Below are 13406 nucleotides of genomic sequence, written 5' to 3'. Positions count from 1 at the left end.
GAACCTAATTTTGAGAATACCTCATCAACTTGTACGGGTCAGCAAGAACCAATATGCGAGGTTTACGCTAAAGGATGCCTTCTAGAACATATGTTGATTTTGTGATGGAGCCATATCACTAGAGGTCTAATCGATTTAGCACGAGACCTTGCAGAATTCCTTCAGTATCTTCATAGAATTCCATATTGAGTTTACATCAATACATTAACTGAATTCAATCAAGATATGAAGATTTCATTTTTATTTCTTTAAAATATAAAATGAAGCTTGGGAAATTTTAATAACAATAATTATTTTATTACATATAATCTGATTAAACATGGTACATGTAATGGTCTAAATGTTATATGTCAAGGTCAAGGATATATCATGTACAAAAACCACATGAAACTTTCTTTTTCATCATTATTAATTCAACATATACTTTTGTACCCAAAAGTAAAAAAAAAAAACATTTATTGTATCACGTACAACATAGTCAATGATAGTAACATGGCCAATAACCTAGTTGGGGGGGGGGGGTGGGAATATAGGTTAATCTTGGCCTTGTTTTTGGTATAGGGCTAGTAAGTCCATTCTCTAGGAAGAAATATATCCGCCGAAGAAGTTTCGGTTTGGGAAACCACACAACGTTTTGTTGATGCATGATCCTTTCCATTTTTATTACCATTATTACTATTATTATTCAACGAATTATTCAACTCTCCACGTCTTGTACTTGTATTGTTTCTGGGATCTGCATGAAAATGAATGTAACTCCGTGTATCAGAAACGAATATCAATATATACACACACAAAGTAGAATATATATACATTTAGGTTAAGAGGTAAACCACGGCGAGGAGAGATTTGGAGGCCTAATTCATGAACGTTGAGGTTGAGAGCTTGAACAACCAGAGAAGGGAGAAGAACTGGAGAACAAGCTGGGAAAAGAGATTAATGTTGTAGACTTTTAACACAAGTAACTATTTGATTCTTTAAATAAAACAATGTTAAATACCTGGTCTTCTGCTTGAATGAGAAATGGTGCCAGCTCTCTGGGGAAGGAAAACACCAGTGCCGCAAGATTTTTGGCCTGAATCTAGGAAGAATGCCTGCATTCCAGGTCCTCCGGATGCTCCCCCGTTGCCACAATATCTTGGTTTCTGATGCCGTCTCCAGCTCCCCCTCCACTGCTTTAAACAAACAAACAAAATGTCAAAGCAAAATATCAAATCAGATTCATTCAGCAAATCTATGAGATATATACAAGATTTATTTAGATGAAAATTGATTTTGAAAAATGTTGTAAAGAAGAGTTACTGAAAAATTTGATAATATTTATCATTCTGTTAAAAAATGTTTAAACAGAGATAAAATGTAATTTTATTGAAAATCACCATTTCAAAAGATTAGATTAAAATTTCAATTTAAAATTAAAGTTTTAACTTAAAAATCAAATTATTATCTGAGTCAATTTACTAGTTAAAATTAGGGATTTAGTATAACATTACTTTGTTATTAGTTTTTTTTTATATAATGTTAAAATTACTCGTAGTGCTGCCACAACTTTTATTCGAAATTCCTACACCGATAATAATATTAATTTCAATCGAGCTAAAACTCAATCCACTACTTTATTATTAGTTATTCCAACTCATTAATGTTAATTTTTTCTATGTTTAATGATGTTTTTTAAATAATTCAATCAAACAACTTCATCCCATCATATCATTCATCAACATTTTTTAAAAATAAAGAATAAATTATATAGGAAAGACTCACTACAGGAAATTGTAGAATATATATTCATTCAAAATAAATTAATTCCTGGCTTTTCGAAAATTTTCTCGTAAAACCCAAAATCTTCCTCCACTTGTTTCACAATTAGCAGCAATATAAATAAGAACAAAAAAAAAAAAGGAATACCGGTTGAAAAAAAGGCTGAGCAGGCAACTTGGAACGATGGCGATGATAATTGCAGTTCACATCATCCTGTAATTAAACACCAAACAAATCGGCAACCGGGAAAAAAGAAGAAAAGAATGGTTAAATAATAAGGATGAAGAAGACTGACCTTTTTTATCTTGGTTTCCCAAATAGCCTCGTCGAGAACATGAGAAGGCAGCCATGACATAGCTTCTTCGAACCCAACCTCTATATCCTCGACGCTAGCTGCACCCTTTGTTGAACTTGAAATTTGCTTTTCAGTTTTCATTCTTTGGGAGAAAAAAAGGGGAGGCTTTTGAGCTTTCAACTTCTTCTAACCTGCAACTCAACTACACAGGTTTAAGCGGAAGAGTTTGAGTGAAATGGCATCCATTTTAGATTATATATAGGGCTTGTCTTTTAAGGGCCTGATGGAAAGGAGAGTATATAAAATAATAATTTATTCACTTTCATGAAAAGGCGCGTGCATGCCAGTTTCGGCTTACAGGATGGTGAACCAAGTCGTTTCTGAATTCCAGCATGTGCGTGAAACAAGAATTGTGATTGTAGATTGACCTTGGTTTTCGACTATAATTACGCACCTAACCACGTAAATTTCATTTGTAATTTCTTTGGTGTCTTTTTCCCTTATCATTAACGGGGTTCTGTAAAAGCTTGCAAATAGCTGCCACCAAATTTAACTCATCATCATTAATGGGTTCCGTAAAAGCTTTTTGGTCAAATATTTTTAGAAGTCTAGTTCTTAATTTCATTTTAGAAATTATTATTATTATTTTAATTTATCAGAATTTAACAATAATTTATAAAAATTAAAAGTTGATCTCTTAGCAAACACATTAATTTGAAATGCTAATAATTGTTTATTTTTTTATATAAATTGCTAAATTGCTAATTCTAAGCTAGTAATTTATGATGAAGGTTTACAATTGTTATTAAATTTTCATTTTTCTTATGGTACAAGGATTAAATTCTAATAAATTAAAATAAATATACAACTTTTTACAATTTTCACATAATTAAACCATTTTAAAAGCAAAATTCTAGATTAAATCCAAAATAAAATGGAGAATCTCTTTGACCGCGTAATAGAAAAATATATATTTAACGTCCTAATATGTTTATGGCCATCTGATTGTTTTTTGTTGTTAAAACCAAAATGAGTTTGCTCCAAAAACAAACCAAAATGAGTCGTCTCAATGTAAATAGAATATCACCGTTGTAAGAAAATTAGTGGAGGGTATTCAAGTATTTTCATGTAAGCCAAGCCAGGGTTACTATGTACGTGGATTGGGTTGGCTTCGGTAAACCCACTTCCAATTGCATTTTTCCTCATCGCCTTCTGTTTTCTTCAGTTTGTTTAATTTAATTAAAAAATGCGTTTAAAGGTACAAATAATGGCCTCACACATCTCTGAAAAGCTATATGCTAATAGCTTTTGAGCCAAATGTTCATAACCACTGCACCAACTCTGACATTTCAACCCATATATTGAAAAATAAAAACCTGTTTGGTTTAGGAAAGTAGGTCCACTTCTCTAGCTGACAAAAATGGTAAACAAAACCTTAAACAAATATAATGATGATGATGTTGGTGAACTACTCACTGCTTGTTGGCAGAGGTGACTTATGATTTTGTCCGAAGGTAAAGGTCAATCTTACTAAATCTGTCAATAATAAGATACACGGTTCACTAAAGGTTTATCTAATTATCCAAAACTTTGGCACTTGTCAAAGTGACGGGAGGTTTTTTTTTTTTTTGGGGGGGGGGGGTAGGAGCACCCTTTCGGAAAGATTTTTGGCTTGGGGAGGGGGGGGTTGTTGGCAAATTCAGGTGAGATTTTTCAGTTCAGTTTTTATAGGTAAACAACTGCAAGCATGCAATGGTTTTGGCTTTCAGATACAGCTGACTGAAATCATATATAATGAAGCAGTAAGGTGCAGTTCTTGATTTCAATCAAGTAAAAGGAAAAAGTGTCATCCTTCATTACTTTCTGAGCAATGTACATTTAAGCTCATAGCAATTAACATAGAACTTTCTGTATTCAACAATAGCAGTTAATAGACCAATCAGAAATGGAGTTTCAGACGGATTGTTCTGTCATTTCTAACACTATCTGCAGCCTATTTAGCATCGAACTATGCAAGCTGAGAGTCACCAATCTTGCTCTGCCATGTATTGTTCTATCATTTAGAACACTTTCTGCAACCGATTTTGCATTGAATTATGCAGGCTGAGAGTCACCAACAGTGTAATGCACCTTTTTGTCATCAAAATGACTCGGAATTTATCCCAAAGGAAATCTTACTCTTCCACATACAACATCAAAAACTGCTCGAAACTTCAGTCACACGCATTTTACTTGTTAATTTTATGAGTTTATGTGTTTCCTCATCCAGTCGTACATTATCCTTCTGCATCCGCTCAGCAACTATAAGTGGCATTTTACCAGCTTTTGCATATACACGAAGAAGTGAATTATATACCTTAGTACTGACATGGCCGGCATCCCGAAGAATAACTAACAATTTCTCCGCGTCTTCAGTATCACCTAGGTCCTCAAGTTTGTTAAACACTTCTCTGACCAACTTCTCATTTGGATTCCATTTTTTTACACTGCAAACAGCTTGCTTAAAACAATCCAACACTTTTTCCATTTGTTGCTTTTTAAATAGCCCCATGTAAGAAGTTCCCAAGTAGTATAACAAGGGGAAATACCTTTCTGAACAATTTGCTGATAGAAGTTCTCAGCAACATCCATCTTGTCTCCATTGATGTAAGCCGCAAGCAGTATGTTTGGAACTCTAGCATCCCCGCTTCCAGAAACAGACTCCCACTCATTGTAGAGTTTCTCAGCCTTTTCAAAATCCCCAAGTTTCACAAGTGTCGATATCATACATGTATACTCTGCATCATTCATTTTGCGGAAGCATGATTTCATCTTCTTCCAGATTCGCTGAACCCCATCTTTATCCCCCATGTTTGTATGCAAACTGATAAGGGAGGGATAAACAACTCGATTTTTCCGAGAAGCCTTCTTTTCCATTTCCTTCAAAGTAGATGCGGCCTTCTCAAATTGTTTTCCTTTTATGTACAGATTGGTCAATGCACTATATGTTACCCAATCGGGCTCTATTTTCGCTTTCTTAAGCTCATCAAAGATTTTTCCAGCAGATTCAACCATATTTAGGGAGGCACAAACAGATAACAGCAGATTAAAAGTAACGATATCTGGTGAAGTGTTTTTCTTTAATTCCTTCACTATTGCAGGAACCTTCTCTAATTCCCCTTGTGAGATGCATAGAGAGATCATGTGATTGTAAGGAAGTGGGTTCCTGACAAAACCACATTCAGACATTTTCTCCATTAAAGCCTCAGCTTTAGCAGACAACTTGTTCTGGACATACGTATGGAGAAGAGCTGTGCAAGTGGCTTGACCTCTCATCTTCTCGGGAAGGTCTTCAAAGAACTTTTCCGCACTAGTTAATCCGTGGACTTTTGCAATCAAGTCCAAGTGAACGGCATAGTCACCAGGCAAAAGCTTGATATCTTGCTGCAATCTCATCCATTCACATATCTACTACAATAAAATAACCACGGTGATAGATATAAGGCCAACTATCAAATACAAACATTTCATTGCAAATTCTTCATACCCAGTTTCTATAGGCAACAATTATTCGATAAATGGGATTCATCTCACAATGGGGGAAAGGTGAAGAACAAAAAACAACTTTAGAAAACAATCTATTCTGGTTAACTAGAATACGAGCAGCAATTCACAATCAAACCTAGTTCCCAATTGAAATTAAGACTTTATTGCAACATCCCAATGCTATTAACTTCATAATTGTAGACAAATGGAGGGATTAATAAGAAAGTAAGAATGATACCTCGAGGGCGTGCTTATACCGCTTGAGCTTGCGAAGCTCTCGGACGATCTTATTGAGCTCGTACTTACGGACCGTATGTCCTTCCTCTAGCCATTTCCGTATCGTAACCACGGCGCTGCGTTTGGTATACACGAGCCCTATAAGCCTCCATCCCAGCGTCTCTCGTCCAACTCCACCGCCACCACAGTTTTTCGCAGCGCTTTTAGTAGTTGTTACTGCTTTCTCCGCCGCCGCCGCTTCTTCAGTCGAGAAAAAACGCGCGGCAAAGAGGGACGCCCGAACGTAGCGCCTCAACATTGTCAGAAATTTTTTTAGTAAGGGGAGAGGCTAACGATCAGGGTTTAGGGTTTATGAGAAAAATTAAGGGAACCAAATAAACGACACCGCCCTATAACAAATTAAACGGGGTTACTTTTACTAGAGGGCCCTAAGCTATGCGCCAGATTCTAAATTAGTCCCTAAGCTTTAAAACATTCTAATTAAGTAGTAACGTATCAATTAAGTCCTTTTGTAAGCTTTTGTATTAACTCGGACCTTAAAGTCCATGTCAAATTTTGTTCTGAACTGACATTTTAAGCTGAAAACTAGGATGAAGTTATACATTACCTATACTTTAATTAGGATATTTTAAAATTTAGGGATGAAATCAGACTGCTTTTGGGTATAGAAAAGCCCAGTGGGCTTAAAACATACCCAATAAAGAGGAGACAATTGTCCGTGAGAGAAGGCGAGTTCTAGTACACGCAAAACCGGCCCTACACTTGCTTCACACACCTTGAATAGAAATCTCCTTCGCTAATAATCGCCAATAGGTAGCCCCCCACTACTGTCCTACTATTCTCTCGCCTGTCTGATTTGAATCCTTCAACGCACCCACCCAATAGGGAAAAAAAGAGGACGAACACAAATTCCTTTTTACCAACAGCGTTCCAATGCCTAGTAGATCAGCAGCTGGTGTACGAACCGGCGTGAGAGTCGTCGTTTCCGGCGATCGTGGCACCGGTAAATCCAGCCTCATCTCAGCTGCAGCTTCTGATGCTTTCCCCGAATATGTTCCGGCGGTTCTTCCCCCAACTCGACTCCCCTCTGACTTCTATCCCGATGGCGTCCCCGTTACCATTGTTGACACTTCCTCAAGGTATTGGTTTGGAACTTTCTCGAATATCTATGTACGCCTATATTAGTTATTGTTTTTGTTGATCCGGCTATTCCAGAGTTTACTTTTTTTTTTAAATTAATTATGGTTTACCATTTTTTAGAACGTATTGATCTTCTATGTTTTTCTAGAATGATAAAAGAACTGTAATGTAAGAATTGCTATTTTGTTTAAGTAACGATTACATACTAGAAAGGCAAGCAGCTAATGTTAATTTAATGGCTTTAGAAGTTTGATGAGTTGTGGCTGCATACTGAATTGCTAATGCTTTGCCGTTGTTATTGACCTTTAGCATGGAGAGCAGAGTAAAGCTTATTGATGAGTTGAAGCGAGCTGATGCCGTGGTTTTAACATATGCTTGTGATCAGCCTATGACACTCAGTCGTCTGAGTAGCTTCTGGCTTCCCGAGCTTCGTAAATTAGAGGTTTGCATTGACATAATCCATTTGCATAATATATATTTTCTTGCTTACTCATTCAATGACATGCTTTTATTATTTTTATATGTTCTATCTGAATAGATCAAGGCGCCAGTGATTGTTGTTGGGTGCAAACTTGATTTACGAGATGAACGTCAGCCCATGAACTTGGAACAGGTCATGGCACCCATCATGCAGCAGTTCAGGGAGATCGAGACCTGTATAGAATGTTCCTCTGCTACTCTAATTCAGGTTTCTTTTTTTTGTCTTTTTTTTTTATTGTTCATATTTTCTAGGTTAACTTTACAATCATTTTTCAGTTGCTACTCTATCTATTTTTATGATGTTCTGGCATTAGCATTAGCAGTTCAACTTTTAACTGGTGGCTGTAGACTCTAGTGGGTATCGTGATTCAAGCCTCCACCATTCTTTTTTTCCTGTTGGAAAGTGTTTCCTATTTTATTATAATTTTGAGCAATTGGTAAATGTTATCTTTATGTTTGTTAAATCTCTTTACCATTTGTGTGTTTTAGTAACTACAGATTTGAGGGCTGAAATATAAGTTCTTTTTTTTTCTTTTTAAAATCTCCAGGTCCCTGATGTATTCTATTATGCTCAAAAGGCAGTTTTGCATCCAACAGCTCCACTATTTGATCAAGAGAAACAAACTCTGAAACCTCGATGTATTAGGGCTTTGAAACGGATATTTATGCTTTGTGACCATGATATGGATGGAGCCCTTAGTGATGCAGAGTTGAATGAGTTTCAGGTTTCTTTTTGTCCTTAACCATGGCTCTCTTAAAAAGTTGGAAAGTTTGACATGCTGTGCACTTATGAACAGGTTAAATGTTTTAATGCTCCATTACAACCTGCTGAGATTGTGGGTGTAAAGAGGGTGGTTCAAGAGAGGATAAGAGGAGGAGTAAGTGACCTTGGTCTTACTCTTGAAGGGTTCCTTTTTCTTCATGCTCTTTTTATAGAAAAAGGGCGTCTTGAGACAACTTGGGCTGTCTTGAGGAAGTTTGGATATAATGATGAGTTAAAGCTCAGGGATGATATTCTTCCAGTTCCAACCAAGCATGCCCCTGATCAGGTAGCTCTTATTTTTGATAGTAGACATGTCACATAACTAATATTTTTTCCAAATTGGCATTCAAGTTTATTGGTCTGCTTCTCCTTGTATATATATATTGGTTAAATTCCTAAGCAATTGATTAATCATATGTATGGTAATTGTTGTTTCGTTCTTTGTGGTTTTGAATAATGACTTGGTGATTGTTCTTCACCTGACATGTTAATGCTTGGTCCTAGTCCTGATTTAGCTTAATGATTTATTCTAAAGTATTAATCAGCTCTGTCATGCTTAATGGATCTCAGTATGAAGGAAATATGGAGCTTTAATGTTGCATGTATCACTAGTTCTGAAGTTTTAGGTAATTGTTGTTTGGTTCTTTGAGGTTGTGAATAATGACTTGGTGATTGTTCTTCACCTGACATGTTAATGCTTGGTCCTAGTCCTGATTTAGCTTAATGATTTATTCTAAAGTATTAATCAGCTCTGTCATGCTTAATGGATCTCAGTATGAAGGAAATATGGAGCTTTAATGTTGCATGTATCACTAGTTCTGAAGTTTTAGGTAATTGTTGTTTGGTTCTTTGAGGTTGTGAATAATGACTTGGTGATTGTTCTTCACCTGACATGTTAATGCTTGGTCCTAGTCCTGATTTAGCTTAATGATTTATTCTAAAGTATTAATCAGCTCTGTCATGCTTAATGGATCTCAGTATGAAGGAAATATGGAGCTTTAATGTTGCATGTATCACTAGTTCTGAAGTTTTAACTACTTTACTGCATCATTGATAAATCCCCCACCCCACCTGCCTTCCCTTTTCTGTATGTCCCAGTAACAAATTCTTTACTTGTTGAATAGTTGTACTTCCTATAATTTTATTATTCCTTTCATGACAACTTTTATGAGGATAGCAATATACTTACTCTTATACATCCTGTAGACTGTGGAGCTGACAAATGAAGCTATCGACTTTTTGCGTGGGATCTTCCGATTGTATGACAGTGATAATGTACGTGTTAATCTTCCAAATACTTATCACTTATACAGAAATAAGAAGACACAAATGTTTATGACAATTCCTTCTCATATTTAGAGTTTCTATAAAGCAAATTTATGGACAATCACTGTATTTCTTCTTCTTTTTTGAACTTACCAGGATGGATCTTTGCAACCTTCCGAGTTTGATGATATCTTTGTAACTGCACCAGAGAGGTGAATTTAGTTACTGGATCTATCTTCTTCATTTATAGACATGTTAGAGTTAACAGTGTTTCTGTAGCACAGTTCTACTGCTCCATTTATCAATGCAGTAAAACACTTGAAGCCTTGACAATCTACTTCTACTGCTTTAATCTACTGATCTTCGTTTTCTTGTATGGCAAGTTAACTTTTAGACTTAGCCTTTGTTGCTGTTTATCAATTTTCTCGTCGATTCTATTCGATTTTCAGGAATATATTTCCATTAACATATGTGTTGTCTCTAATTCAGTCCATGGACTGTGGATCCTTATGTGGACGCTGCAGAGAGAACACCTCAAGGAAATTTAACTATTAATGGGTTTTTGTCTGAGGTTTGTTGTGCCTACTACTCATTCCTTGATTTCTTACTCTTGTTATAATGGGTGATGGCATCCTAGTAGCTATCTTGGCCATTTATCCCTGTTATGAGTTCTGTTTATATCCTAAACTTTCTGCATTATTGGCCTGACTGCACAGTGTCTTAAGGATCCTATTGTTTAAAGATTTCACAAGTTTTTCGTGCATTTTTCTAATTTGCATATGTAAAACATAACTCAATAAGAATTGACCACTAGGATGCTGTTGCCTTGAAGCTCCACTTATTTACAGTACATAGTATGATTAAATGGCTGATATTGCTAGATACTTCCATACATTCTTTCACAGATCTCAATGGAAGTACATACTTTACCATTTCACTACTATGGTTAATTAAACATTGATGTCATACTGGTGCTTTGGTCTACATGTGTAGAAAAATGTGATTGCCTCCTGTGAATATTTTGCATTTATCTGTTCTCTCTTCTCTTGGCTCTTTTAGCTGGAAACTTCAATTCATGGTTCCAAGACCAGATTTATTTCTTGTATTTGTTAAAAAAATACTAGACACAGGGTTTCTCTTTTCCTCTGTATTAATTGATATTTGTACCTTTTTAATCTTGTCAATCTAGTTCTTAACTGTAACTCTCATCATATTTGTGTTTTGCAGTGGGCCTTGATGACAACTCTGGATCCATCATATTGTTTGGCTAACTTGATTTGCATTGGATATGGTGGTGATCCAACTTCAGCCCTTCGTGTTACTAGGAGAAGATCTGTAGATCGTAAGAAGAAGCAGACAGAAAAAAATGTTTTCCACTGCTTTGTTTTTGGTCCTAAAAAATCTGGGAAGTCTGCTTTGTTGAATTCATTTATAGGAAGGTGTTGACTCTAGACCTTTGTAATCAGCTGATTGATCTTACTAGTTCTATAGCTTCTTTGGTTATCTGATAAAATTATACCATTGTTTTTGTCTTTAGATTCTTGATACTATGACTTCATTCATGAGAATAATATTTGAACTGCAGGCCTTTCTCAAGCAACTACACTCCAACAAATGATGTACGTCATGTAGCTAATGCTGTTGAACAGATTGGGGTGAGTGATAGCCATAGATGCCCTATTGTCCTGGTATTATTGTGCAACTCACTTGTATCCTTTCTTTTCTTACCACCCCATTTTTTCACCGTGAGATCCTTGACCATGAATGTGGGGTGTAAAATATTTTTCAAAAGAGGAGGTGATTATAATGAGAAGTTTCACATGGCTGTTCATTTCTGATAAAATTTTCACATTTGATGTGGCAATCTTTGTGACTCTGTTGACTTTATAGGGTTCTCAGAAGACCCTTATTTTGCAAGAGATACCAGAAGATGGAGTTAAGAAATTGCTGTCCAATAGGGAATGTTTGGCTGCCTGTGATGTAGCTGTGTTTTTGTATGACAGGTAAAGTTAAATATTTTATTTGTCTGAAGCTGCAAGATGAGAATATGATGGTGCTATAGCATACTTATAGAGCAGTGGTTATGAACCCCTGTAAATTAATAGTTTAGTGGTTTTGAATGTCCTTTACTAACTAATCCTACCTTTTCCCTTTGTCTGCTTCTATGTTGTGCTAAATCTGCTAGCTTGTGGGTGGAAGTTGAAGAATAACCAACACCTCAAAGGGCTGTAGAAATCTGTTGATATGTCTGTAAATAGTTTCTTATCTTACATGATAGTGTATTCCTATTGCCAGTTCAGATGAATATTCATGGAAAAGATCTAGAGAATTGCTTCTGGATGTTGCTAGGCGAGGAGAGGAAAGTGGTTATGGAGTGCCTTGCCTACTCATTGCAGCAAAGGATGACTTGGATCCCTTTCCGATGTCTCTGCAAAACTCGGCTAGAGTAAATATCTTATCATTGGCTGCTTTGTTTACCCAATAAAACCATGGCAATATTTGAATATGGTGTGAATTTCTATTTTGTTTCAGGTTACTCAGCAGTTGGGAATGGAAGCCCCAATTCCTGTAGGTGTGAAATTAAGAGATTCCAAAAGTGTATTTTCTAGAATAGTATGTGCAGCAGAACACCCTCATCTGAGCATTCCTGAGACTGAGAAAGGGAAGAAAAGAAAGCGATATCGCCGGCTTGTTAATAGCTCACTTATGTTTGTTTCAGGTTAATATTATTATGTCATTTCTTAATGCATCTCTCTCCTTTCAATGGAAATGAACAATATAATAGTTGCTGTTGTAGTTTGCTTGTTAATAACCGGGTTTGTGATTAAGTTACAGTGGGGGCTGCTGTTGCTGTGGTCGGACTAGCAGCTTATCGCGCCTATGCTGCAAGGAAGAATACTTGAAAGATAGTCTAATTGACAGCTATTTCTTTAGTCTGCATTTGCAACTCAAATAAATGGTCAGTACATGTATCCTTGTTTGGGTTTTCAAGCTGATACCTGTAAATAATTTTTGACAATTATTTCAGCAAGGCAGGAGGTAATCTTTTCTACTTTCACTTATATTGAATGAAATAATTTACCTTTTATTTAAAGTTTCTTGTTTGTTCCCCTTGTCTACTGAAATATGTTATATGTAAACTACATGCAATTTTGTATCAATTTCATGGTGGCATTTCATGCCAATTGTCTGTCATGACAGGATCTGTGAACCTTGGAGTAAAGTATTATTGTTTGTATTGCCTTGTGGACAGCTCCCAAGCTTGGAAAAAAAAATGAACTAGTTAGTTGGCTTAGATTCATTATGAGTAGCAGGCAGGTATATAGGCAATTCTTGTTGGGAAGGAGCAATGTTGCCCCCTTAGTCCTTAGATGGTTGTTTGTTTTCCCCTTACATGCATGATCTGTTGGTGATATTGCCTAGCTATGGTTATACCAAAATAGCAGTTTTGAAGAAATGAACTTTAAAATGGTAGGATTAGAATTGAAATAGTAGGATACTACATTCCTTCACTATATTTTTATGATCTTTTCATGGACATGGTAGAATAATACATGGGTAATGACTAATGACCAATGACAAAAAAGCCTAGTGAACGAAATTTCTTCTTGTGGTGACGGGCTGCTTGGCCATGCGCCCAGATGCTGTTTACTTCAAAGGGACTTAGGCCTAGACTATCTCATGAGTCGGGTCGGGCCATCCTTTGTTACTTACAACTTTGCTTGTTCAAGATCTAGCTTGACTTGAGAAGCCTTGAAATGCCTGAATGATTGTTCAAATAATATCTATTATTCTTGTAATATAATACTTAATAAAGTTATTATTACTCTTATGGGGTCAAGTGAGTTTGGATGTGAAAAGCTAGGATCGGTTTTATCTGAGTTGAGTTAGACCCGTATGTTATTTGGATAGATCTATTCAGGATACAAAAACTATGCT

General features: G+C 36.1%; 2 protein-coding genes and 1 pseudogene across 10 annotated transcripts; 1 reads left to right on the top strand and 2 right to left on the bottom strand.

Moving 5' to 3' along the window:
• Nucleotides 1–372: 372 nt before the first annotated feature.
• Nucleotides 373–2300, bottom strand: LOC107894838 (uncharacterized). 8 transcript variants are annotated; one of them, XM_016820034.2, is made up of 5 exons: nt 2057–2300; nt 1909–1974; nt 1001–1172; nt 834–923; nt 373–736 (listed from the first exon to the last, which is right to left on the bottom strand). In XM_016820034.2, the coding sequence occupies exons 1-5, from the start codon at nt 2195–2197 to the stop codon at nt 564–566; spliced, it is 642 nt and encodes a 213-aa protein (XP_016675523.1). In that variant the 5' UTR covers nt 2198–2300; the 3' UTR covers nt 373–563. The 8 variants fall into 8 exon arrangements, with proteins under 8 accessions (XP_016675523.1, XP_016675525.1, XP_016675526.1 ...); XM_016820036.2 differs by having other exon boundaries at nt 834–911; nt 2057–2288; XM_016820037.2 differs by having other exon boundaries at nt 814–923; nt 1001–1175; nt 2057–2281.
• A 1587-nt stretch (nt 2301–3887) lies between these two features.
• On the bottom strand, nt 3888–6277 carry LOC107893573 (pentatricopeptide repeat-containing protein At4g02820, mitochondrial-like; annotated as a pseudogene).
• Nucleotides 6278–6553: 276 nt separating this feature from the next.
• LOC107951898 (mitochondrial Rho GTPase 2) lies at nt 6554–12561 on the top strand. 2 transcript variants are annotated; one of them, XM_016887094.2, is made up of 14 exons: nt 6554–6957; nt 7268–7400; nt 7497–7646; nt 7987–8163; nt 8236–8487; nt 9408–9476; nt 9624–9679; nt 9957–10038; nt 10695–10906; nt 11053–11122; nt 11358–11470; nt 11763–11913; nt 12000–12186; nt 12303–12561. In XM_016887094.2, the coding sequence occupies exons 1-14, from the start codon at nt 6752–6754 to the stop codon at nt 12368–12370; spliced, it is 1926 nt and encodes a 641-aa protein (XP_016742583.2). In that variant the 5' UTR covers nt 6554–6751; the 3' UTR covers nt 12371–12561. The 2 variants fall into 2 exon arrangements, with proteins under 2 accessions (XP_016742583.2, XP_016742576.2); XM_016887087.2 differs by having other exon boundaries at nt 6566–6957; nt 12297–12561.
• The last annotated feature ends 845 nt before the right edge of the window (nt 12562–13406 follow it).

Source organism: Gossypium hirsutum, chromosome A08 (genome assembly GCF_007990345.1).
Source record: "Gossypium hirsutum isolate 1008001.06 chromosome A08, Gossypium_hirsutum_v2.1, whole genome shotgun sequence".
Lineage (NCBI taxonomy): Eukaryota > Viridiplantae > Streptophyta > Magnoliopsida > Malvales > Malvaceae > Gossypium > Gossypium hirsutum.
This window is presented reverse-complemented; position numbering and strand designations above follow the sequence as displayed.